Below are 27,769 nucleotides of genomic sequence, written 5' to 3'. Positions count from 1 at the left end.
AAATGGAGAAGAAGCAAAATTATGGAAAGACAAAGAAGGACACGCTCCACGGTAAGAGGTTGATGATGTATTTAAGTCATTCACTCATGCATTTTCACAATTCATATGACGACAGATTTGTTCGAGTAACAGATAATTAATATACTATGCTAAACCCCCCAAAAAGCAAACCAGCTTCAGGAGGAAGAACCATATATTACTTTCTATTACTTCTTTTGGCAAATCAGTAGCATGACTGATAGCATCAGGACACTTAGTATGAGCCAAGAGTTCCATGGTTTCATGTGCCACACCTCAACAGGAAAAGTATATTGATTTCATAAGAAGGTAATCAGTAAATCATGAACTGATTACTTCTTTAGCTAGTGCTTAGTTAAAATCACTTTATCTAAAGTAATTTTAACAAGATTAAGATCATCAATGCATTTAGCAACACTAAAACCAGCCATGTTTAAAATGAACATAGTAGAACATAAATCAGTTTCAACCATAAAAAAGAATGCTGCATGTATTTCAATATACAGACAATATTGTTATCACAATGAGCTTTCCTATTCAGATTGCTTCAGTATAAAGGACGTTGAGAATCACATACCCAACTAACGCTCAGTTTCTTTCAAAATTAAGAGCCTTTGAAACTGCAAGGGGTTATCAATGTAATGTTGAAAAATACATAAGTTGGCAGTGGGTGGGTTCATTTTTCCAAGATCTGGACTGGTTACGTTATTTTTTCTAATGTTCAGTTGCCACTGAGGCATAATGCTCTCTATTCTACTCACCACCTAAAAAATCTCTGTAATATCTGTTTTTAACCTTTAAAAATTATGTCTACAAAGAGGATTCTGAAAAAAAAAAAACAATCTTATTTTAAGAACCCACTTCTCTTGTAGTGAGCAACAAGATTTCAGGAACACTCGAAGTACTGTACTCTACAAAAGGAGTTTCTACATTCAGTCTGACACCTGCAGTATCAAACTTCCACATACAGAGCAGACAGCGTGGCACTGAATATGGGTAAGGACTTAAAAACAAAAAATACTGTGAATTTATTTTCCCATAGAAGAGAACTAATATGCACATGAAGACAAATGTGTTTCCACTCTGTCCTGTCTGTGCTTTTAGTCTCCATTCACACTTTTTAAAGAGAGATAATTTAGAACAGCTCTCCTGTTTTGGGATGATTAGAGTCATTCAGCTAGTTTCCAAAGTAACAGAATCATAGAATCCCCAAGGTTGGAAAAGACCTCTAAGATCATCCAGTCCAACCGTCCACCTATCAGCAGTATTTCCCACTAACCATGTCCCTCAGTACAACATCTAAAATGCTTCTTGAACACCGCCAGGGACATTGATTCCACCACCTACCAGGGCAGCCTGTGCCAATGCCTCACCGCTCTCTCACAGAAGTATTTCCTAATGTCCAACCTGAACCTCTCCAAGCACAACTTGAGGCCATTCCCTCTTGTCCTATCACTGTTACATGGGAGAAGAGGTTGATCCCCACTACATCACAGCCTCTCTTCAGGAAGTTGTAGAGAGCAATAAGGTCTCCCTGAGCCTCCTCTTCTGCAGACTGAACAATCCTAGTTCCCTCAGCCTCTCCCCATAAGACTTGTGCTCCAGACCCTTCACAGCTTCACTGCTCTTCTCTGGACACACTCCAGGGCCTCGATGTCTTTCTTGTTGTGAGTGGTTAAAGGAAATCCAAGACACCCTTTAAAGATTAATCATGATTTTTAGACTTCTATAGGTTACTCTTGCAATAACGAGTAAACTGCATTCTGAAAAAGGGGCAATATTAAAACCAAACAAATGTCAACTTCACCAACAATACTTTTGCCTTCTGGACTACGTCAGAAATCCTCCAAGAATTAAATTCCCTGCCAGAATTAATTCTACCCTAAACGCTGACAAAAAAAGATATATATTTCTTCTATATTTACATATTATACATATTTACATTTTTTTTTTTTTTAATACTACAGTTGCAGAGAAAAAAAACTGGATACAGATTTATTATCTGCTTTAAAATGTCCCAACAGTATTTTTTCCCTTTGAAAAATGTACAAATCTTCTTCAGGTCCTTTGAAAGTTAGATACAGTCCACATTCCTCAGGCCACCATCTGCAGTCAAAGCACCAAATCTAAAAGGAAAAAGCAGTGTATTCTTAGGTGATTGAATAGATCAAATACAGAATCAGTTAATCCTTACTTCACTGTAATTTACTTGTGGGCTTTTCCTCTCCCTTGTCACATGCTGACACATGCATTTATATCTAACTTTTGTCCCTGACAACAAGACAGAAAAAGGCTACTATGCTCCAAGTACAGGACTTGGGTAGGGAACAAAAAAATTCATCTAGAAGCTAAGCTCAGCTCTACCAACAATTTAACCTGAAACTTTTAAGAGATCATTATTTTTCATATATTTTATCACCAGTTAGAAAAAAAAAAGCACAAGCATTCTGTATGTGATGATGAAAACTCCTCATTATATTTAAGCAATCTGAAAACTGCTAAATCATTGAGTCACATTGGTAGAATTCCACAGCTGTTAAAAATGGTATCTAAAAGTGAAAAGCTAAAAGAACATACTGAGCTGCTGCAAAAACACTGCGTTTACATTTGGAAATAACCTCTGTGCAACAAGTATTTCTATTAGCTAAACCTGTGTGACATTAAAAAATGTCCTGATTGCTATGTCAGAATGTTTTCACAGCTACGTTTCAAAGTTGTGAAGAATGGCTTTTGTTGCACTTCAGATCAGCAGGTGAACATTTATTTACTGTTAGATTAGGGGACAGAACTGCCCCTTAGTTTGCATTCTTGATCTACAAACTGTACCAAATTAAGCTTGCTCCTACTAACAGCCCCAAAATGAAAAACAATTGCTTGCCTTTCCAAAATATGATTGTTCTCAGCCAGCTCTTTAACAACCCCTTCCATTTCCTCCTTTAGTTTCTTCATACTGTAGTAAGAATAAGCAAAAGGTTACAATTTTTATAGAGACAGCTGTCTAGTACAATCACTCATCATCAAACTCTCAGCAACTTGTCATTACATACAAAACAAGAGACACAGATCAGGTTGGTTATTTACTAAAAGTAATGGATGATTATTAATGTTGTCCTTTACTCATTTCCAAATCCATACTGCTGCTTCAGCAATACAAAGTTATTTTTTCTGCAGTAATTGAATAATTGTATCATTCTAAGCCTTAGCAGAGCAATCACACAGCCAACTGTAAGCATTCTTTTCAATCTGTCTAATAGGTACGGAATATGATGGCCATTCAATTAATAAATTCTCACCCAAGAGTCATTTCTACTAATGTATTTGAACTTGGATAAACTGTATTCATGGTATGTTTCATCCCAGTGGAAGCTGCAAACATTTTCTGAGGCAGAGCATCTTGTAACTGCAATAGATAAAAAGGAAGTGTAAGTTAAAATACAAGTTGTGATACGTTTCTTGATATTCTCCATTTTTCAATTCTCTGTTGCTGAGATATTTCACAAAATCACTGCAGCAGTAAGGCATGAGATCATCGTGGCAAGATCTTTATAGACATGACCTTCAGTTTTCTGATTTGTTCCATCTTCTTAAGAGCCTCAAGCTTTTGTAATAAACTCATAAGGAAGAATTATGTATTTGTTATGTTCTTAGATATCCTAAGGGAAGAGGATTCTAATGAATAACTGGCTTCCTTCTTCTTGATTGCAAGAAGGTACTCTTTTAGGTTAGACTGAGATTAGGTTTTGATATGGGAACATGATACTAAGTCTGATTTTCACATCTCATGAAAGTTACACAGAAAAGAGTAAAGGCTTTTCTCATTCTCTCAGTTTTGAGGTAATTGTGGTAAGTTTGCATCCAACAGAGCCACTGTCCAAATTTTAATGGAACTTTTTCTTCCATGACACCAGCAGCATTACATTAGCATGAGTCCTTGAGTGTGTATTCCCTGATCCTGAATGAGAGTAGTGTTTTCATAGAATTGTGGAATCACAAGGTTGGAAACGGCCTATAAGATCATCCAGTCCAGCCGTCTCCTCATCACCATTGCCACCACAAGCACTAAGCCACATCACACAGCATGTCATCCAGATGCCTCTTGAGCACTGCCAGGGACGGCGACTCCACCACCTCCCTGGGCAGCCATTGCAGTGCCTGACCACTCTCTGAGAGAAAAAGTTCTTCCTTATGTCCAACCTAAACCTCCTCTGATACAACTTGCGGCCATTGCCCCGTGTCCTGCTCGTTGCCTGGGAGAAGAGGCCAAATCCCTCTTCACCACAACATCCCTTCAGGAGGTTGTAGAGTGCAATGAGGTCTCCCCTGAGCCTCCTCTTCTCCAGACTGAACAATCCCAGCTCCCTCAGCCGCTCCTCATAAGCCCTGTGCTCCAGACTCCTCACCAGTTTCGTTGCCCTTCTCTGGACACGCTCCAGGACCTCAACATCTTTCCTGTAATGAGGGGCCCAAAACTGAACACAGCACTTGAGGTGCGGCCTCACCAGTGCTGAGAAGAGGCGGATGATCACCTCCCTGCTCCTGCTGGCCACACCATTTCTAATGCAGGCCAGGATGCCACCTTGGCCACCTGGGCACACTGTCGGCTCATGTTCAGCTGAGCATCAACCATCAAGCCTGTATTTTAAGGCAACTGCATTAAGTACAACTCACTATAAACAGTTTTTATAGTTATTAATATTACAGTTTATATAGTTATAATATATAACTATATATTATAAATATATATATTATATATATATATAGTTATTAATATAACAGTTTATATAGTTATTAATATTAAACAACGTAAAATCTTATTTTTGCAAAGCCTTTCCATAATTTAGAAGAATTTTTACCTCATTTATATAATCCTGGTATTTGGATACTTCTTCTTCAATATCAAAACATTGGTTGGTGAGAGCCAGCAACTGCTTTCTTGTGTGAAGCATTTTCCTAAATGAGAAAAGTAGTAGTTTTCTTTTAATATACATATATATATTTTTTTTTAAAAAACTGATGCACTTCACCAAATACTAAAGAAATTAAAAAAACTTGCCTTGTCCAGTCCTCAGCCTTGTCCAGAAATGCATCATACTTGCTGACACACTCATCTTTGAACAGAGCTATGGCTTTGGTAGCATGCAAATACAGCTTCTGCCTGCAACACAGAAACGATAAGAGTGCCATACTGCTTTCAGAACTTCCTTCAAAACAACAACCAACAAGGAGTATGCAGATTTAAAATCCCTTCAGATCAACTTTATTCATGCCGCTGTAATGTATGAGAACTCAAAAAGCAGCATGAACTGACTGATTATCTCAGAAACGTTCCTTGGCAGGGAGAAATTGCAAGTATTTGCATATGAATAATTGATCAAATGTGTTTTTGCAGTCAGCATTTATCTGAGCAGGTATATTCAAGGGAAAGGGACTCTAAATGGAAAGAACAGAATCCCTTATTATTTAGTTGCCTTCTACAGATACTTGGAACATCCAACATTTGTAAATAATCCTTTGTGCTGAGTGATATCCTTGGAATAAATAAGTTGGAATTCTGTATTAGCTTAAGGTAATGACAAGAAAAACATCACATAAAGACAGGAGAACAAAACAAACCTGAATTCTGGTTAGCACTGCAGACAGTAGTTCCAATGGAACTGCCTACTGTCCTAGGCATTGCACTGGGAAGTAAAACTAAGGGATACTGGAATACTGAGGGGTACAGTCTAACAGCTGCTTCTATTGCTTCATTAACTGTTGCATGATAACCATTGGAATATTTTCATCTCAGTAGCAAACAGGACAAAAAGGAGTTCTCTATAAAGCAATTATGCTCCGATAAAGAACATCTGCATTTAAAAGGAACGTATGTGAAGGAACTCCATGCCAGAAAGCATCACACTGAAGTATGCTGGCACTCCATGTATTTAAGATATTTAAAAAAAACGTAACTTTTTTAAGGAAGAAATTTTAAAGAGGATATAATGTGCAGCAATAACCCACAGGAGAGGTTATCACCAACAGCACAGAGTTAACTTCAGAACTTACTTGTCAAACTTGTGAATTTGTTCTTCATTATAGGGAAGCCCTAGGATCAGAGCAGACAAGAAACATTACTAGTTTAGTTCTGTTAGTTGTATTTACGTAAAACTTCACTTAGTTTATCCACTTTCGGTATGTTTTTCTTTTGTTTTGATAAGTAAAAGCAATAATTTACTTTTTTTTTCCTCCTCCTTTGTTGGAATTCAAATCTCTAATATTAAAAGCAGCGTTTCGTTCATATGGGCATTAAGAAGATAACTAAGAAAGGCCTACACACACATTTACTGTTGCTGACTAACTCCTCATTGCTACCACAAATGTCCAAGTAGAACAAGGACTGACCTGCTATTTATATTACAGCTTACATTAAAAATGAATCAAATCCATTACTTACTTCGTTCTTGTTTGTCTTTTTTGAACTGATAGTAAATTTCTGTGATGGAAGATAGCAGTGTCTGCAGCCTTTCAGGACTAGAATGACAAAAATAACAAAATATTCGATCTACAAACTCAAGTAGCTATTAATGAGCTTTATGGACTGCAACTCAACGTAGAATTAACCTACATTAAAAGAGTCAATACAGTTACTCACTTTCTGTCTCTTGGATGTGTGCCTTCTTGATTCACCCAGGTGTCAGCTAGTAAACCACCAGGAGAAAGTTTGGTCTTGATATCTTGAAGACTTGTTTCTATTGTGCCCTGAGAGCTGGAGAGCTATGTAAGAGCAAGAAAGTTCAAGCAATCGTACTCCTGGGCCAAGTGAAAAATTAATTTAGGCTGAAAACAGACTGAGTGCCTCAATATCCATTTGTTTAACTTCATTAAAGAACTACAAAGCTTTCTTCACTGAAGCTGGTGTTTCCATTAGTTAATACCTAGTTTCGTTCAGAGGCTTTAAGAATTTACCTTTCCTAAATTCCCTATTTACTTCTCCAGTAGTTATTTTAGCTTGTTAAGAGTTCACATAATGACTACACATCATTCATACATTTCCTTCCCCACAGTTCAGAAAACCTCCAAAGTAAAAAAGTGATCACCTTTTTCTTTCTGGAATAGTGAACTTTATAGACTGACATCCTGGGAAAAAGTGTGAAGTTACTTTCAATTTTTCCTCGTCTGAAAACTTAATACAAATTTCAAAACAGAACAAACATTCTGAAGCGTGCCTGTGTGGGTATCACATCAGAAAGCCAACTAGCAGTTCAAAATCATTTAAGGAAACAGAAAAATACATTTAGTGGTTATAATTTTTCACTTAAGTGAAATGTAGCAAATGGAATTGGATTGTCAGGGATGACACTATTTTCATTACAGTGAACTAATGACAGGATTTAGTGTTTGCAGAAAGGTATCCGTATCTCAGCAGAGGCATCTTAACAATCTTCAGCAGTCCAGAAATTACTTGGAAAATACAGAAAAACCTGTGTTACTGGTTTGTAATTCTAGACCACCATTTTGAGAATAATGTGGGCTTTGTAAAATACTTACACGCAACAATTTCGTGTTTATCTCTGAAATTTCATCCACTTCTGATGATTCCAAGTTGATCTGCATCAAATTCTCATATCTGATCATAACAAACAGCATGTTTATAAAAAAAATCGAATGAGTAACGGATTCACTCAAAATATTCTTTGAAATTAAATATTAAGAATAGCAATCACTTCTTCTATATGAAATACAGTATTTATCAAACAACTACGAAAGACAGACAACCTAAAGCAACCATTAGAAATGAAAACGTTTCTCTTAAGAAAAAAATAATTCCTTGAATTTTTTTCTACCTTTGAATTGCTAAAAATGAATTTGAAACTTTTATTCAGAAATTCTTCATCATACTCCCATTACCTGCATTCAGAAGGCAGCAGAAAACTATTTTTATCATCAAATCACTTTTAGGAAGTTACCAAACTGAAGATTCTTAAGGTAGTCAATGGTGCAACAAATCAGTGCACCAAGATGTTCTTCTGCAGAAACATATCTGGAAAGGCTGGGTTACCAAACATTAAAGGCTGGGCCAAGCAATTGATACTTTCCATATGACCATAGTTCAAGTGTTTAATAAATCGTTCAGGAGGTTATTTGTTCCTGCTGAGTATTGGGCACATTTTATTAAGAACACCATTAGAACCAGTTCAGCTACTTTCAAACAAGGCATACTTTGCTCAAGGCGAATACTCTGTTTACCTTTCAGACAAAAGCTCTGTATTGTCATGCTTTGTGGCAGAGCCTTGAGAAAGGAGAACAAGAGGATTTGTCTTTTGCTAGCTCTGTGAGAGTCCTCTAAAGTGAAATCGACTGAAAGCCTGCTGAAAAAACGTGCAACCACACAGCAAATTTCTATTCACAAGAACTACTCCAGTCTGCAAAAGAATGTAATTTTCATTCAAACTGCTGCTCTGAGGTTTGACTGAATACATCACAGTCATGTATCAGAAACGACAGCGATTTCTTCTGAGCAGCAAGTGGCATTCACCTGCAGGACATGGCTGAATACTGGAAAACATCTGACCCAAACAGAGTAAACAGGAACCAATGCTGTTAGCTACATAAACTGGCTTGAAGGGAGTTTGCAGTACAGCCCTGGTGATTTGTAACAAGGCTACTAAGGTTTACCACGGTCTCACCAGTTACCAACTTCGCTGTTGTTTTTTTAAAGCAAGATCCTCAAAACTCGGAAGTGTTTGGCACGTACAGATCAAGCCTGACAAATCCTTTGGTATTCACAATTACTAATACAAGCCATTCAATTTGTAAGTGCAGAACGCTCCAACATGACTGTACATGTGGGCATTAATTATCTTGTGGGCATTTCTATTTTCAGACCAGCTGGGAAGCAAGCTTACTGAAACCTGTGGCTAAGACAGCATTCGGGGAACACTGCCAGTAGGTGGGAAAACTACTAGCCAAACTGCTAGCTTGGCAAACTACTGCAAACTACTAATATCAAACTGCCTAGGAAGAACACATCCTACTGAAGGAGCCAAGAAAGACTGAACAAAATACTTTTAAAAGGTACCGGAAAGAAAAGGGATAGAATTGGACACTGAGTGAGATTAAGAGATGCAACAAAAGTCTGGACAGAAAAAACGGAACTTGGAGAATTCAATGCTGCAATTCCATCTCCTGGATACTATTTGAAAGAGGTAGGACAGAAGAGTCTTTGACCACTGGAAAACATTTGCTTCTAGAGCTTGGAAGACAAGAAAAGCAAGTGTCACAATTCTTCTGAAGTCTTTGAAACTTGGAGGTCCTGTCCCTTTTATTCTAGAAGATATCAATATATTAGCTGTCCCTTTTCATAAGCTTTGACAGTTTTAAGGATAGTGCTCTAAAGAAACCCTTGTACTACGTACACCTAAATGAAAACAATGGTGAGACTCTGATGCACACCTCTGTCATGTGAGTTAACCAAAACAAACATGACTTAATGGTATGGCAATTAAAAAGGTGTAAGTTGTATCTCCTGTGCAATTCATTTTGGTATCCCTGTATGCACGCTCTGATCTCGACATCATACTGCAGCTATTCAATAGGTTTTCATATCAGCTACATGTTATATTTCAACATGAAAATTCTTTCTGAAAGATCTTAAAGCTGTGAATGTGGCAGTACTCAAAGTCATCCTTCACATACAAAACCAAACTCAATGACAAAAGCACCAAAGCACCCAGGAAAGGAGAACTACTAGATCCTTCATTCAGGCTCTGCTATAACTCCTAAAGACAACAGTAAATGAGCATGACTAGGAAGAAAATAGAAAAAGGATGTGTGCAACTACTATTTAATAGTAGTTACTTGTACCCACTAAAATAAGGAGTAAAATTAACACTACTTTGAGTAAAACAAATTACTAAATCTGCTGAAGTGAAAGCAATGCATCGGTACAGCCATGCTAATTCCAATTTAATTTTAAATGCAAAAACCCTGTAAATGTACATAACTTAAAATATCATTGTCATTAAAGATGAGGAAAATCAATGCATTTGGTGTACTGTTTCTACTCACATTTTCTCTGCTTTTTCAATGTTTCTGCTGCAGAAATCCAGTCTGATGACAACCTTAGTCTTTTTATGAACCATTTCATTGTAATCATCCTTGATTATCTCACTAAAAAGCAAAGCATCAGTTTATAACAAATGGCATTCAACTGCCACCTTACCAGCAATCAAGTTATGTAATAATATACCTACAGTAATTAACTGCTACTAAGAACTGCTTTCCTTTAGAGACACATTGGTATAATCCTCATACAAAACTTGTACATGCATCTTAACAAAGGCTGAAGATTAACTATTCACAGGAGAAAGTGAAATTGCAAATACTTAAATATTATTGTTAAAAAAACAACAACAAAACTTTGTTTCCTTTATGATCTAAGAAGCAGAAGGATGCAAGGAGAAGAAACCCCGCAGGGCAGCAGATCACAAGCCAAGGTACATCACAATTAAATCACAATCATGTTCACAGCAGTTGAATCAATTGCTTACTTTAGCCATCGTATTCCTTTTCGCATCAGCTCCTGGTAAAGCAGCAAAGAACTGGCAACTCTACAGGCATAACACACGATACGTGTTACTTCCTGGTGGAAAACACAGGTAACATTAGTGCCAACCTGACATTCTCTTTACAGCTGTTTCAAGTCAATCACAACAAAGCAACATCGATTAATAAAATAAAGAGCAACGTGAAGCTGGTAGTAAAAGATGAATAATTCTGCCCAAACTTCAGCCAGGAAATAATGGAATACTGATTATAGAGGCAGAGCTAAACATAATAGTGAGTTTTTCCAGATATGCTAAAGTATCTGATAGGGATGAAAATAAGCCTCTTACAGACAAAAATCACACCACTTCCTCTTGGGATTTACTTTCACTTCTGTAAAGGGACAAGTATATTTCCTCAGTAGTTTGGGAAATAAACTAAAAGAAACCAGTAAAAATGATTTATTTTACAATTTTAAGGCTAGGGGTTCTTTCACCTTACAAGTTTGCTGTATCACTGAGAATTGTGAACAGTGTTTCATAAAAGACAGTTTAAAATATTATCATATGAAATAATGGCCTTCTGTTTACTAATTTGAAAGATGGTTGGTTTTCAAAGAGACAGGTGCCTTTAGAATTACCATAGTGGGAAAAAAAACAACTCCTCAGCAGCCACATTTTAGAGGCATGGCACAAAAGTGTTTGTGACAAAATCAAAGCATGGTAATGCACACATTCAGTAGTTTTAGAAGACTTGAAATTGGCAAGCTCTTTTCCTCACATTACTAAATTATGCTGTAGCAAAGAATTTGAACTTTAAAAGACTTTTGTTTTGTTTTTCAAATACAAAATTATTTGAATACAAACCCTGACTTTATTAAGACAAATTTCTGGCGCCTCTCATTAGCAAATACACTTCTGTCAGTAAGAATTCGCACTACCATGTAAAAATAGTTTTATTAACATTGTTCATCTGAGAATAAAGTAGTTTTCATTTCAGTATCGTTATGTGAGACAGCTGTACACATTAAAAATCACCATTACTCACTTTAGCCATAGTGGCATCCCCATCCAAGTCATAACGTTGATGCACTTTAGGAAGTAGAACTGAAACAGAAACGAAACATCTGTACTTCCTGTCATCCATAATAGACTTCAAAAACCTTAATAAAATAACAGATATGCTAATATGTTTAAGAAATATTACTAAAACTCAAAAGCACAACTGAGTCAGAAGCAAGGAACTTCAAAAGTATCCCATTTTGTTTCCCTACATCAAGCACCTCCATACAAAAAAGCATAACTCTATTACCCAGCTCAGTATGTTTCCTCCCACAGCTGACAGCAGCAGAAGCTTAAGGAAGTATGTAAGAATAGGACAAAAATCTAATTTCCCCTCTTATTCTCCCAGCTTCAAACTATCTGTGTTTCAAGGACTTCCTGAGATCTGATGAAATTTGTGCTTAATGAAACCCTCAATATTTTTTTCTTCCATTAATTTAACAGAAGCCTTTCGAAACCTTCTGAAAGCTTTCACATTCAAAACCTACAGCAAAAAATCTGCAGTCTAAGTATGCTTTGTGCAATTGAAGCACCTCACATACAAGTACAAAACAGCCACTGTAACAAATGAATTTGGCATTTTATGGTTCTTCTATTGGAAGAGAAAGTAAGCAGTGCTTACAAAGATTCCATATGCTGCTCAGATACCTATGCAAATTGCTCAGGCTTCTTCTTCCTCTGCTCCCCCATTGCCTCTCTCTTAGCTGAAAATTTATCTATTTTACCAATTTTTAAGTTATCTCTGTTGCTTTTCTCAGAATATGTTTTAACGCTTCTGTACCACCACTGAAAGAGAAGGAAGGAGGACCTAGGACTGCCCAGGAACTCAAAGGTCAAAAGTAAAGGCACGTAGTATGTCGATGCTGAGGGATTATTATGACTTAAGCCTCACTGAGCATTTTCAGCTTTCCTATTTCTGTTTTGACCACTGCAAAGCACTGAACAAATGATCGCATTGAATTCTCCATTAAAACTCTAAAGATCTTCCTGAATAGAAAAGCAGAAAACAGTAAAGCAGAGTCCTTCCATTAAGCTCAAGCTGCTTACCCTCCTCACCCCATCCACTATTTTCATATGCATTTACATGGAGATTCATCTAACCTGTTACTGCCAAGCCTTTAAATATTGCATGGTTTTCACACACAGCTTTAGTCTTACACACCTTAATGTGAAACTTAGAGCAAAATGCCCTTCACTACCTTTTTCAAGTTACTTTTAAACATGCTGCACAGCACAGATTTCATGCAGATCTCCACTAATGATCTCTCTCCACTGTGAAAGCCAACCACTTATTTCTGCTCTTCAGTCCCACGTTTGGCCCTGTGGGAGATCCTTCCTTCTTATCTCATGATTCACGTTCATGGTGAGTCCGAAGGGCTGGACTTTACTGAATAGCTTTTTGAAACCCAGGGTAACCTCCACCAGCTGAATCTCCTTTGTTCTCACGCTCATGGACTCTTTCAGAGAGTTCTGACACAATATAAAGGCCCTGCTGACCCTTCTGCAGACAGCACTCCTACCCACGCTCTTCAGCACCTCTGCGTGAGCTCCAGCTGACCCCCGCAGTCAGTATGTAGGACATAATGACAAAAGCAGCACTGATCTCTCAGCTGAAGGCATGCCCTCCAGCTCATCTCTCATAAGGAAGTGCTCTGGCACTGGGCTCACTGTGAGCCTCAGTGATAGATGCAAACGTAAAAACTTTCGTTTGTTTTCTTCCTCTTCAGCATTATCTTCTAAGCAAATCTAAGTTGCTAAGACCTCCACTGTTAACAGAAAGAATAACCACATTCACGAGGAATAAAACAGAGCAGAACTTGAATTTCCACTTGGTGAGAAGTGTAATAGAACCAGCTGTGAATTACATTCTGTAAACTTCCTTTCAGCTTGTTACAAGCGTCATCTTCAAAAAGCTTCAGAATTCCATATGCACCACTACAGATGACCACACACACACACTCAGGTTCACAGCACCAGGTACACTGCAAGCAGCTACTCTTATTGTAAAAATGCTGGATGCTCAGCTTTATTTTTAATCGGACTGCTTAATTAGAAATTCAGATATTCAAAGATAATTCTCTGAAACTCTTAGCCATCCCAGACATAAAACGATAAATAACACTATTTGAGGTGCTTATAAGAAGGAGGAAATAGGCATTTTATACCTTCTTCATAGACTAATCCAACAATGTTCACAGCCTCTCTGCTTACTACAAAGATAGGATTCTCCTCAGTAGTCCTGGGGAAGTGTTGTGCCAGTCTGCCAGGTTCTAGTATCAAACGCCGACCTTCGTATATAAGTTCTTGATTCTGAGATGGTATCTTTGTCTGTTTGTAGACCAAATCGTGAAATATAGCAGCTCTAAAATACAAGAAATATATACACTAGTAGTTGGACTCACTACAGTACAATACTTCAACAACTCCAATTTTGTGTTACTTAAGTAAAAAAATCCTTTTTACTTCTGTTGAATTAAGTACTGGTTTGATCCAGAAAGCATCTGACCCGGAAGACAAAATAGCACTGCCCAAAGCTCCAGCTTGCTTTGATACAAAAACAGATGCTGTTTCCTGCAAAACATCACAGTTCTGCATTTATCTCTGATTTTCCACCACCTTATGTGAATGTCTGCATAAACAAAACCTGCTTTGCCCTGAACTCTGAACGTTGGTAAAAGCAGAAGGATGAGCACTTCAGGCATACTGATTTCTTAACAACATATGGATGGTCTCTCCAAGAGAAAAATCTAGTAATTTTACACGTCAAAGAGCATACACCCAAAATTCAGACTTAAAGTGAAGAGACAGACAGATTTACCTCCTGAAACAGCAGAGATTGAGATGGCCAAGAATACTCTGGTGTTTCAAATTCAGCAAAGGATACAATACAAGAATTAAAACACAACACAAGAAGTACAACTTAAAAAAACAACAACAAAAAACCAAACAAAGTAGGAAGGACCAGTTTGTTGCAGTGCTGCCCAGGAGGCAGTGTCACCTCTTAATACTACAGATAGCATACAAACACTCAGAAAGGTAAATTATAATAAAATAAGTGAAAAATAAAGTACAAATAGCAATTAGAACTACAAGCAAGATTTCACTGCAAAACGGTACTCAGGCAATACAGTGTACTGAATAGAAAAGAAGAATTAGAAAAGACCAGAAATTTATGTACAAATTTGATGAAATAATTGCATCTGTTCTCTTATGAAAGAATAATTCATTCTTCGCATTATCTGCAGCAAGGCAGGGAAATGTAATTTATTTTTGCATCATTCTGTAAGTCAGACTCTATGGCTTTTAATATCAGTGCTTTGTGGTCATGAAGTGAACTACATATCACTACTAACTTGTAGCAATACAACTCCAGAAGTCTGCAAGAGTTTTTTTTACATCAGACACAGAGACTATGTGCATTTTGTTTCCTTGATGACAAGATAAGCACAGTGAGAGCTGAACATGTTTTGTGAAAAATTATTTAGTAAATAGGATGTATGGAAAACTTAGCACAGACAAACCTGGGCTGAGTTGGTATCCACTATGAACACAAAATCACTGTAAAAAGACATAGATCAAATCTGTGCTATGTCACTAAGTCCAATCTAAAATCTGCTGATTTGACCTTCAAACATTTTATTTTTGTTAGAAATGTTTTTATGATCAACATATTTCTGTGCACTGTGAATACACACAAGAATTACAAGGTCACACTTCTCAGACACACTGACAAGGAAAGGCGACCACATATGTAACATTGATGCTCTCGGGTCACAGTGCAGTTTGCCTGAGTAAGAGCAAAGAAATGATTAGAAATGCAAAGAAATGAAGTGGGTAACACTTACGTATTGTAGCTGTGAATATAAACTTTGTGCAAGGTCATCTGCTGGAGCGAAAAGATGTGGATTATGATTCGGTGCAGTATGTCACTCGTCTCTGCAAAGAACTGATCGAAGCCCCAGCATTTCTCCTGGTCTGCTTCCAGAATATTTGCAAGGACAGGTGTGAGCAGTACTTGCAGACCCCTAGAGGACACCAGGAAGAGATAAAAACAACTTGGACCTTTCCACGTTTTACTTGCCTCATGAACATAAGTCAGTCTATTATGCAGCCCTGAAGAATATCCCACTGCTTTTTTAATTTCTTCTGTATAAAAACAAAACATTTAATGGCAATGCCCATTGTTCAATTATAACACACCATTTGAGGCTTGACTATCACCTATTTTTCCTTGGTACATAACTAATTTCATACTCACTGGAAAAAAATATGACAAGCAATTTAGGAAGTCTACATCTTAGAGCTAAGTTAGTGTTCTACCACTGCTGGGAATGATCTTTTACTGAGCTCTCATCAACACTTAGAGCAGCCTATCACTTCGGAGGAGGTAACTGCCAGTTAAGTTTGCTGATTGAGCTGCTTTGCACGTTGCTTTCAGTCAGAATCAGCTTGGTTAGCAAAGATTTATTATTTGAACTGTCAATTGCCAGTGCTAACAAAAACACACCTTGATTGAAGTGGGGCCAAACAAGCATTTGACACATGCTGCTCACCATCTGCAGAGGAAAGTGGGAAACTTGCCTTACAGCCTTTACTATTCTATGAAAAGGCAAATAAGTTTCTTGGCATTTTTACTTTGAAAAATCTGACTTGTAAGGAAGATTAGGGACACTGCTTCTGTGTTATCGTGGACAGCTTCTTCACAGCTCCACTTCACTGCAGTCTAAATATGCAACAATAAATGCTGTTTAAATGCTATTTGAAAATATTCCTCTAAGTAGACATCTAGGGAAAAAAAAAAGGCTTCCTTTATTATTTAAAACATATCAAATTATAATGGAGTAAACAGAAAAAACAACTAAGCAATACCATGAATAAAGCGTATAAATGGTAAGTTCTGCATGCTGTAAATCAATAAATTTGTCTTTATGAACTAATGAATTAATAAAAAACAGACTTCCACACTACATTCCTTGTGGATCAACATATTTGGCTTTCAGAAAGTTTGTTTCTACAGTCTGTTCACAGAAAAATTTCATTTGCCCTTCACCATGAAAAACAGCTTTGAATAAACGTTCAGCAAGGTACTCAAAAACACCTGCAATTTTACACTGCTGAAGACTCAGAAGGGTTCAGAACAGATATTAGGAAAAAGTTCTTCATCAGAGAGTGGTTGGGTACTGAAAGAGGCTCGCCAGAGCAGTAGTCACAGCCCCAAGCTGCCAGAGTTCATGGAGAATTTGGACAACACTCTCAAACACAGGTTTTTATTTTGGGGTGGTTTTATGTAGAGCTGGACTCAACAATCCGTGTGTGTCAGGGTTCTTGTGAAACCCAGGATATTCTGTGACTCTATGATTCTATAAGAAATATAGGTAAGCAAGTTATGGAGATGTGAAAATCTGACCTCAACATGATCTTAAAACATTATGTTTGCTAAAGAAATTTGTTAATCATCTATGAAACACTGAGGCATGGTTATATTGCAATGAACATGTGTCTTCCCTTTATGTACATTGGTATCAGTAAGAATTATTCTTTGTCTAAATCAGTCTTGCATTGCTCCTTCTATGAAGTATTTTGAAATAAGAAATAAAAATACCAATAAATGATTAAAAAAAAATAGAAGATGTAAAAAGTACATTTTGGAACTGTTTTTCTGTATCATTTTCTGCTGTCTAACCTTTGGGATTTGTTACATCACATTCTTTCAGAAAGGGAGGAATGGAGAACATCAATTCAAGGTTTATTAAGTCCTCATATTCCTTTATGAGGGAGGATAAAATAGTAATAATCTTTATTCTCATCATAACATTTCAGATTCTCTGGTGCTCATTTGTAAATTAGCGATAGTATAAATATTATAGAAAGATGGAAAGAAAGAACACTTGATGACCCAATCAGTACACTATGTAGAATTATAGAAGAGTTCAAAGAAAACAACTGCAACCAACAGTCAGATCTCTGTTCTGAAGGACCGGTGCTGAGAAAGAACTGCAAAAGCACAATTAAGTAGCCCTGAAACACTCTGAGTTCAAACTTACTTTGAAAGACTGCAAGAAATTGGCATCTCCCAGCTCCATTCAATTGGTCCATTTGCTGCTTTCTGTATTCCAGAAATAGCACCAGAAGGCTTCCCAGTGATTATTTTATACCTGCAACACATTATTAATACAACATAAACAAACTGTTACCTCTTATACACAAGTCTAGCAAACTGACCTTTAAAACAGAATCAATAACATAAATTCTGAAGCAAGAGTAAATGTTAGGCCAGCTTGTTGTTTTCAGGTGGTGCAATAATCAGGGAGCTTCACTTTCAGGCTGGCACCAAGTAGTGTTAAAATAGTGAACAGTGAAGAGGAAACACTTTGAACAACGTTGGAAAAGAAAGCAGTTTTTTTCTACCTTGGATTTGAGAAAAAAAATGGAAGAAATCTCAGGTACTATTGTAAGAAACCACAGTTGGTTCACAAGCAGTAATTAATCAAAATCAGATTGCCAAGCCTCTAATGTTGGAATTCACTTGACTAACTTGTAGCATGTTCCACGGCAAGGGATGACGCTTAACTACCAAAAAGTCACCTGAGGATCAAAAAAGGAACAGAAGGTGGGCTTTGAGAAATTACTGGAACATGGAAATATTCAGCAATTTGGATGCAATTCAGCACTGTCTAACTTTGTACCTAGCAGGCTGGTATTTCTCAAACTTCTCATGAAATACATCAGGAGCAATAGGCTTTGTGCAAAATGAAATTTCAGCTGTGCTCTTTTCTCAGAGGATGAACTACACACAAAACTCCTGCCTGCTTGAAAGAGAAGCAAGAAATGAGCACGAAACAGATGAGAATGCCTGTGGGAGAAACAAAGCATGGGTAGTTCCTTAAACTAAGAAAACTGAAATCAGCCTCAACGAGCATTACCAGTACAGAGGAGCTTTACAAGTATCAGAATCTCCAGCTACCACCTTGATTTGTTTTTTAAATGTAACATACAGAAGAACACTAGAATAAAATGAAAAATGAATCTACTCCAGCCAGCATGTTACTATCACAAGTTCTGTTTTGCATTTGGGAGCTACCTGTTATCTTTAGCTGTAGTACCTGGTTCCATGAAATAAGCAAAACAGTCTGATAAAAAAAACAAACATTAGCCTGATGTGTAGTGTATGCATTCCAGGACAGTCTGGAGAGACAATCATATAAAAAAACAAACTTTTGCAGCACTGAAAAAAAACTGGAAAAAAAAAATCAGAGTACTGCAACTTTATACAAATATTCAGGTTACACACACCACACTGCAACAGACCAACCTACTGCAATGGGGAAGGAAACGTGTGGAAAAACACTGGTATTCTGGAGGAGCTCTGATGCTTAATTCAAGTCTGAAGGCCTCACACATTAAAATCCTTGTTGAAGGAGAATTTTGAAGAACATTATGCCTTAAATATTTTCACAGTTTCACTGTTAACAACAAATATATAGGATTTCTTAAAAAAAATAAAGCATTTAATGTACATATTTTTTATTTATGAACAGATAAAATTAACCTTCTAAATTACCTACATCACTTCCTTGTTTCTACGAGGCCCTTCAAAGGGTCGGAAAGGCAAACTCCCCGTTGCAGCATGGTAAAAGGTCACCCCTATACTCCACAGATCAACTGTGGCTCCATACTTTTTCTGATGCTCTTTCCTCAAAACTGCTCGCTCATACATGTCAGGATGCTGGAAGGAAAAAAAAGTAGATAAAAAGAATGTTGGATCACGTTATGAACAATGTCAAGAACAAAATCACAGTAATTTCACAGCAAATTCTTTAATCAAAAAAACAAAGTTAGCTGGCATCACAGAATTTGCTTAAGTTATTCCAACAGATTACCACAAAGTGCTCTTAGATATATCATAGCTACTTCTAGTTTTGGCAATAGTATGTTAAAATTCAGTCAAAACTATACTACTGGAATATAACAGCACCAAAGAAGAGAATTACAGAATGATAGAATGGCTTGGGTTGAAAAGGACAACCATGATCATCTAGTTTCAACCTCCCTGCTGTGTGCAGGGTTGCCAACCACCAGACCAGGCTGCCCAGAGCCACATCCAGCCTGGAATCATAAAGGTTAGAAGAGACTTCTGTAGATCACCCAGTGCAGCCCCCTGCTAAAGCAGGTTCCCTGCAGTAGATTGCAAAGGAAAGCACCCAGCTGAGTTTTGCATATCTCCAGAGGAGTCTCCACAACATCTCAGGGCAACTTGTTCCAGTGCTCTGTCACCCTCAAAGTAAAGCAGAAAACCACTATTCATCCAGATGATAGTGAAGCAACAAAAGCTAAATTGGAAAAAAGTCCATAGCAAAGGAGAGTATCAGTTACAATGCTACACATGGAAGAAAACTTTCAGGCAACAGGAAGACTACTACATCTAAGATGCTTGAACTGGTACTTCTCTGCTCATCTCTCTCTTTTCAACTACCATGTCAAGTAATACATTTTAACTACACTCACCATCATGCACTTAGCTCAAATAACTGAGAAAATATCTACAGGAATAAAGACAAAGATATTCATAACTAAAATACTGTTGTTACTCCTTACACCTAAAGAAACAAAAAAAATTAGACCTGGAAATTCCTTGAAGTTCTGCTGCCACATCAGAACTGGTGTGACTCAGTAAAGAAGGTGTAAAGTTTTAAACATGAGTGTAATACAAGGATGTCATTATTAATTTCTAATAGTCTGAACTACAATATACAACTATTGCCACAAAGGATCCCAAGCTTTAAACAGTTTTTCAGCAGAAAGTAAAATCACACAGGCTTACTAAATACTCCTCTGTGCCATAGAGAGAAACAAACTGTTCATCATCTTCAAGCTCCCTTGCAGCACCGAAGTCTGTCAGTTTGTAGACAGACTGACCATCTTCACCTATAACACGCATGATGTTGCCTGGTTTGATGTCACGGTGCACTATTCCGTTTTCCCGGAGATGATTCATCCCAGCCACTTTGATTAAAAAAAGAAAAGAAAAGAACAGCAGAATTTGATGTGCATCTCAGCACTTACTGCATAAATGCTGACGTGTAACTGAAGCTAAGAATACATGCATGTTCACTTTCTCATTGGGAAGTGAAAACAAGAAGAGAAACAACAAAAAGACCAGAAAATTTTCTAAGCATTTTTCCTTTTTTCTTTAAATTAGAAAACTTACTTTATTTCTTGCCCTCAATAGCATCCTTTCCATTAAGTACTGGCAGATGTTTTACTAATGACAGGCAGACACAGGTAAAACTCATTTTATAGCTAATTTCCTCTTCTGAGATTAATGATCACTAGAAATCAGTCAAATACAAAGTGACAAATAATCTTGAAACTGGCAAACAAAATGGCAATTATCTAAATAAAAATGTTTAAAGCTTTGCTTCTTAATTCAGCTACACCAACATGATGCACACTCCATGACTCCACATGGCCAATTAATTTGCTGAATTACTTAACTAATTCAAACTTCTCATCTCTCGCTATCTGACGATAAACAAAACGAGTACAAGTTTGTTTAATTCAACAAGGCTGAAGAGCAAAGGTTACATACCTACATCTCTCAACACAATTAAGAACTCTGATTCTGGCAAACCAAAGGCATTGGATGGTTCCTCTAGAACTGTATATAAACTTCCACACGGACAAAATTCCATAACTAGCACTTTGTGTCTAGTTGTTGTCTGGAAAACAATTACAAAGGACAAGTTTGTGAATGCTATGAAAATAATGTCAGAAAACACAAGCAGAACAGGAGCTCACTTCTGAAAATGAAGCAAATCAGTAGCAAAATCACAAATATCATTCTAGAGATCTTGAAAAGAAATGCAGATCACTTTTGTTTCACATGTTCTAAACACAGAGATGAAGAAAGCCTTGAGTTCTAAGTCCTTACAGGGTAGACAGCAATATTAACAGGTGGGCAAACAAAAAACTAAGGAGCAGAAGAGCAGACAGCAGCAATTCTCCTCCTTTCTTATCTAGCAGTCTCAGTATCCGAGTCATCTCAAGCGGTCTCAAGTTTTAGCACTGTAATTCATACTCCTAGATAGAAGTACTATGTCATTATTTCAGTTGGTTATAAAACAAAAATCATAAACCTGCCAGAATTACTGAAACATCTCCAATTTTTGAATTTTTACTGTATTTTATCTACATTCACCTTGCTTAATGCTTCTACATCTTATCAGTACGTATTACATATTACACTGATAACTTAAAAATGCCATTTCACTGTAAGCCTTATCACAGCACCTTCTTGAGATGGCTTTGAAGAAACAAAACCTGTATCTCAACACTGAAACAAAGTGTATTGTTTTAACAGTGACAAAAAGAAAAGAAGAAAAGTGTAGTCAGAGTACCTGAGTACTCAGAATACCTGAGTATTATATTATCACATAAATTACTTTTCTTAAAAATCTAACTTTATTGTATCTAAGTGAAGATAAAGCAAAAAGACAAGGTACTGTGGTTACTACTGTGTACCTTGGTTCCCAACTACAACAATTCATTACCTCTTCCTCAATAGCAAACAACTTGACAATGTTTTTATGGTTCAGTTTCTTCAATACTTCAAACTCTCGCATCTGAACATCCACAGGACGAAGGAAACTTATACTGTTAAATACTTTGACAGCATATAAATCCCCAGTTTTCTGTTAAAAACAAAACAAACAACCAATGATTAATCAACCAGAAGCCTAAGACTGTAAATATGCACATATCCATTATCCAAGCATTCTGAGATCTTCTGTTGTTTGACCTAAACCGGATTAGAAATACCTCAAAATAGTGTTTTGCTTTAAATGAAAGTTAAGATTCTCCTAAAAAAAAAAAAAAATACGTATTGACTTAGTTTAACGTAGGCTAGAAGTAAACAGACTGGAAAAATGGAAACCCAGATTTAACCCCACAAATCTAAGTGCTTTTAAATAAAGAATAGTCAGCATAAGAAAGGCTGCACATGGAAGAACCAACAACGAACTCCACTGAAAATAATTTGTCAGCAAGAGGTCAACCACTTGCACATCCTACAGATAAGAGTCTTCACTTTCTACAGTTAGAAGACAACTTTTTGTTTAGTGCTTTGCTTATATTAACCAAGTAATATCGTATTTTACCACAGAAGGCAGCATCAAGCACTACATATCACTCATGCAAAATCCAGAAGAGATTCAAACCCACCCAGCAAGCAAGTCTTGGGCACGGTCAGGGGCACAGTAACAGACCGAAGTTGTCAGGTGGGATTAAGCCCTAGCACGCTCATGCACTCAAGCACCAGCTTACCACATAACTCCTGGGGCAAAGCAGCTCCCTGCATGCACTCTAAGAACAAGCTTACACTGACAATGTCATGTGTGAAAGATTCAAGACTGAAGCCTTCCTGTGCTTAACCTAGGGAAGTTGTACAGCACATTTACATGCACTGCTGGTGCCTCAGTAAAGGTTTTCTGCCATTGACACAAAGCTGCAAGTCATGTTATCAGAACAGTGAGAGTGATAAAAGGTGCAACCATGAAACCATAAGCTTTACAGAGGAACCGCTGTGCTGAAATTCACTCAGCCAAAAAAGTACATAAACTGCTAAAATACTGCTCAGTGTTGCTTCACATAGATTGGGGATTGTAGCAAACTCTGTAGCTTACATATAATTTTATAGTTATTTGACAGTGTTATTACTATGTAAGTGAATGCCACTTTCACAACTAGGCTTTTCTTCATTTGGGGAGACAGAATTCATTGGAATGGAATGACCTACAGAAAGGTCATTTTAGCTCCTTGGGTTACAACACAGTAACACAGCAGGACATCATTTATATGGCAAAACTGCTCCAAGATGCAGTGCTTTGTACTGATTACTCAAGGCACATCACCCCAAAAGACAGTGTCCAACATATGTTGGAAGCACTGATATAAGGATGAATATTACAGCAACTGAATCAGATGATGTATAGGGCTGCTGAATCATGGCCTGAACCTCTGACTGATCACCTGAGGCGAGCAATGAGTCAGCCACAGGAGCACAGCTGAAGGCAATTCACCTGTGCTGCAGGAAGGGGTGGAGCCTGGCTCCATCTCTCCTAGACCTACTGAAGAGCCGAACAGCAGTGGGGAAGGATATGGGTGAATGTCCTACTTTCCTACTCTAGTATAATAATTACATCAGCCAAATTGCTGGATGTACCATATCATCTGTATATTCATTGATTGTACAGATGAGAACACGTTACAGATATTGTGTTGATGGTACGAGATCAGAGAAAAAAATATGAAAAGAGAATTTAAAAGCGACAAAGAAACTAAAGAAACTCAGGTAGCAGAAACTGACAAGACTTTTGTTTCTATTTAAATTCTTAAGCAAGGTGGAAGGCAAATTGATAAGTGGAGGGATTAATTTTAACCGTTAGTATTTTACAAAGATATATGAATGCAAATATATAATACAAAGATATATTTAATATCACAAACAAATCCTCAGAAGTAACTGTATAGAACTCAAATTCAGTAGAGAAACAGACAAAAAGTATTAAGAACTACGTGCAAAAAAGTTAGAAAAATGCATTTGCTCTAGGCCTAAACATTTAACAGCTTTTTATCAGTTCCATAACACTTAAGGAACTTCCATAACCATAAGGAGAAAAAACTTCAGTTTTATGTTTCATTTCTATTGGTAACTCTTCACAAACCTTATGTCGTCCCCGGAAAACGTTTGCGGTAGCTCCTTGTCCTAGAATGTCAGACAACAGCCAGAGATAATTCGAGGTACTCTGCATCTTTGCTTTCCTATTAGACGGCTTTGGCTTTGACCTTAAAAACAAAAAGGTTAAATATATCAAAATATATTTTAAGAAAATGCACAATGGGGACTTCATAATTACAAGAAAAAAAAAAAACACAAAAAACACCAAAACAACTCGATAACAAAAGCCAAAAACCCACACACAAATCCAAAAACATACAAAGATAATTTAAAAGAACCAGGTAGAAAATTAAGAGGTAAAACACAGAACCAAAACCAAACTCAACACTATCACAAATCAAAACGAATGCTTATGACACAACGCTTCTATGCGTTTGAGATCCTTCCTACTCAAATACTGTTTGAAAGATCAGCTGCAAAAGCAAAACCATACAATATGTACATATGTTTTCAAATGACCCAGCAATGGAAATTAGAAGAAAGAGTCAAAATGAGCACCAAGATCAGCAGGACAATCCATTATTCACTACGTAACACCAAAGAACACACAAGACAAAAAGGGAAAGCAGATAAAGGCACATTTTGGATCAACTTGGTCCTAGGACAACTTGATAATGGAAGCCTTGTGCTTGAGTACAGCTATAGGGAAACTGCACTAACTACTTACAATGAGCTCCCATGAGATGAGCTAGGTAAGAGTCACAATTAACATAAATATTATCAGCTCTTTGCTGAGCCACTGATTATCACTGGAAGAAATCAGAGGACACTTCTCTCATTTCTGAAATTCCACATGTGGTATGCCATGTCATCTTTCAATACCACCGGGCTTCCCCACCCTCCAATGACTACAAGGTGTCAAACACATCAGCTTTCACGGATTCAAAAGAACGAAAAAAAGTTTTGATTAAATAAAAATGATTAATAAAACAGAAGCACAAGCCTTCCCCCCCTTGCCAAACCAGCAGGAGCTGCAGTTGAACACCTTTACCTTTCTGGTTTAATCAAAGCACTAACTTTGCTATTAAATTGAGCAAAAAGATGGAAGATTAAAGAGGCAGCTTCCCCAGACCTAAAGAATCCTAGCAGCAGGACACAGACCAGTGCAGGGGCAGGTCCCTCAGTAGCAGCCTCTGTGCACTGCCTGCAGCAGAGCATCCCAAGGGCAATGACTGAAGCCAGTCAGCAAGCAGCAGCGTGCTTTGCCCCTGCTTCAGGCCACGCACCTGCTGTGCAAAGAGGCAGAAGCCTTCTCTGGCTTTGGGCACATCTTTCCATGCACAACTACTACTGATTTTATGGTTTTATTTAGCTATTGGCTCACATAAGGTGTGGAGCTTCAGGTATAGCTGTCCCAAAACATCAAAGTAATGTCATGGAGTGCACAGAATGCAACCATACAATGTAAAGACATGCCATTACTCCACACTAAGCCCAGAATCATTCAGTGATAGCATTTCTAAACCTAGTTCTTTATGCCCAGAGAAGGAAAGAAAGGTTCTCTCCCAAATCTTAACAAGAAAATCCTGAATTTGAACAAAAAACCACACCTCTATACACACACAAGACCTTAAAGTTCTGTTAATTCTAAGATAATCTCCAGTTCTGAGTACCAACTTCTTCCAGAGGCAACTCCAGTAGATGAAACCTACTTAAGCAGACAGTACATAGATGAATCAAATCAACGAGTTTCTTCACTGATATCCACTCCAATACTAGAAATGTTAGTGGCCTAATAGAGTCATCACAGTGCCCAAAGTGAGATGAAGCAGCTTACTTACAGGCTGGCCCTCCCCCTCTACCCTCCTACTTCCTAAATAAATTTGTTTTGAGGTCACTGGGTGAAAACAACAAAAGAACAAGTCTGTGACAGGTGAGCTTGAATATAATTCAGTGGATTTAAAAAAAAGAACATAAGTCTAACAGGTTCTCGATGTCTGTCTTCTTAACTTATGGAACTAAAGATATAATTACACCAGTGTTAGCACTAGGTACCTACCAGTGTCAGTGTTGCACTACTATGCCTCTTGTCAAAACAGTATGTTTATAAATAAGAACAAAGTCCTTGCTCTCTTAGCACAGTCTTCTCTTTAAGGGCATAAAGCCTCACGCAGTTTTGATCAGTCTTCAAATTATAAAAAAACAGATTTAAAAACTTATACAACATGCTAGATCTCCACTGATCTGACGCTTTTCATTTCTCAGACTGACTCAGCACGGATCTTCCCTAAAGACACGGTACTGTCAAGTTTCCTTTTACATCTTCCGTTATCTTCCCAGGTCACTGAGCTTCACGTTCACAAAACGCGTGCACATCTATCTGCAGGACTAGTCCTGTTACTAGATTCAACACTAAGTGATCTATTCCTCCAAATCTCACGGTCACTTTGTCTAAACCTCACACAAGATGAGTCAGAAGTTCCTCACACGGGCCTTAAAGTCTCCTATGAAGCACTGATTTATTCTCCCCACGGCTTGTTAGCAGGCTGCTGGGTCGGGGTCTGCTTTTTGGTGCCTTGAATACTTCTCAGTGTCTGGCTACTGCCTCTTTACTTGTTAGCAGCGGTGCAGTAGCAGAAAAAGCTGCACTGATGATATGGAGAACGGCTGCTGCGAACTAACGCAGAGTTACGGGACGGCTAAGCGAGCAGCAGCTCCGCCAGCAGCTGGACACGGAGCTGAGCGGGCCGGGCAGGCGGCGGGGCTCTCGCTGCCCGCACGCAAAGTCCCACACGCCACCAAGGCTGCCGGGCAAGGCGCCGAGGCTCCTCACAGCCCGTAAACACGTCAGCGTTCCGCCCAGTACCCCTCCTGTTATCTCTCAGGAAGGAAGTTTCCTCCCCTCCAGTTCCCGCTTCCCCTCGCCGCCTCCCGCCTCTCCGCCCGGGACTCCCTAGCCGCGCAGCCCGCAGCGGCCCGGCGCTCAGCGCACAGGGCTGGAGGCGGCGGCGGCCCCACCCGCAGCTAAAGACTCCGCAGCGGGGCAGCCCTCCCGCACCGACAGCCGCCGGGTGCCGGAGCGGCCGCCGGGCGCACGCCGTTAGTTCCACAGCCGCTCGGACGGCCGGCGCTGGGGCCGCGGACACACAGGCCGCAGGCCGCGCCCCAAACGGGGCCGCTCCGCGGGTGCCCCGCTCCGCCGCGCTCCTCGAGGTTCTCGCAGCTCCAGGGAAGGCCCCACCACCGCCCGCGAGCGAACCGGAGCCTCCTCCCCAGAGCGGCGGCGGCCCGGTATAGACGTTCCCTCCGGGCCGCGGCCGCCCACCGGCCCGGCCTGACCTCTACCTTTCCCCGCCCCGCCCCGCCCTGCCCACCGGCCCCGGCCCCACGCACCCAGCGCCGTTCGCCAGCCTGCCCACCGGCCGCTTCCGGCTTCCTGGAGCCGCGCTGGGGAGGCGGGGCGGGCCGCGCCGCTGCGTGACTGACGGAG

The 27,769-nt window shown here is 38.6% G+C and overlaps 1 protein-coding gene across 3 annotated transcripts; it reads right to left on the bottom strand.

Moving 5' to 3' along the window:
- Positions 1–53: 53 nt before the first annotated feature.
- On the bottom strand, positions 54–27,769 carry TBK1 (TANK binding kinase 1). 3 transcript variants are annotated; one of them, XM_048944172.1, is made up of 21 exons: positions 27,673–27,769; positions 24,326–24,446; positions 22,154–22,294; positions 21,193–21,322; positions 20,425–20,606; positions 19,169–19,329; positions 17,648–17,758; positions 15,449–15,628; positions 13,769–13,965; positions 11,590–11,648; positions 10,548–10,639; positions 10,066–10,167; positions 7,546–7,624; positions 6,650–6,771; positions 6,452–6,528; positions 6,064–6,103; positions 5,072–5,173; positions 4,872–4,968; positions 3,312–3,418; positions 2,897–2,968; positions 54–2,144 (listed from the first exon to the last, which is right to left on the bottom strand). In XM_048944172.1, the coding sequence occupies exons 2-21, from the start codon at positions 24,410–24,412 to the stop codon at positions 2,093–2,095; spliced, it is 2,190 nt and encodes a 729-aa protein (XP_048800129.1). In that variant the 5' UTR covers positions 24,413–24,446; positions 27,673–27,769; the 3' UTR covers positions 54–2,092. The 3 variants fall into 3 exon arrangements, with proteins under 3 accessions (XP_048800129.1, XP_048800145.1, XP_048800137.1); XM_048944188.1 differs by lacking the exon at positions 27,673–27,769 and adding an exon at positions 27,338–27,608; XM_048944180.1 differs by lacking the exon at positions 27,673–27,769 and adding an exon at positions 26,339–27,314.

This window comes from Lagopus muta, chromosome 1 (genome assembly GCF_023343835.1).
Source record: "Lagopus muta isolate bLagMut1 chromosome 1, bLagMut1 primary, whole genome shotgun sequence".
NCBI lineage: Eukaryota > Metazoa > Chordata > Aves > Galliformes > Phasianidae > Lagopus > Lagopus muta.
The sequence above is the reverse complement of the archived record's forward strand: the minus strand, read 5'-3'. Positions and strand labels throughout refer to the sequence as shown.

What these genes read in the sequence shown, in the direction of transcription:
- TBK1 (XM_048944172.1), bottom strand. Translation starts at nt 24,412, where the DNA reads ATGCAGAGTACCTCGAATTATCTCTGGCTGTTGTCTGACATTCTAGGA. An exon ending in CGTAGAAACAAGGAAGTGAT is followed by an intron (nt 17,759 to 19,168) that starts GTAGGTAATTTA and finishes AATGTGTTGCAG; the next exon opens with GTATAAAATAATCACTGGGA. An exon ending in AAAGGAATACGATGGCTAAA is followed by an intron (nt 10,168 to 10,547) that starts GTAAGCAATTGA and finishes TTTGCTTTTTAG; the next exon opens with TGAGATAATCAAGGATGATT.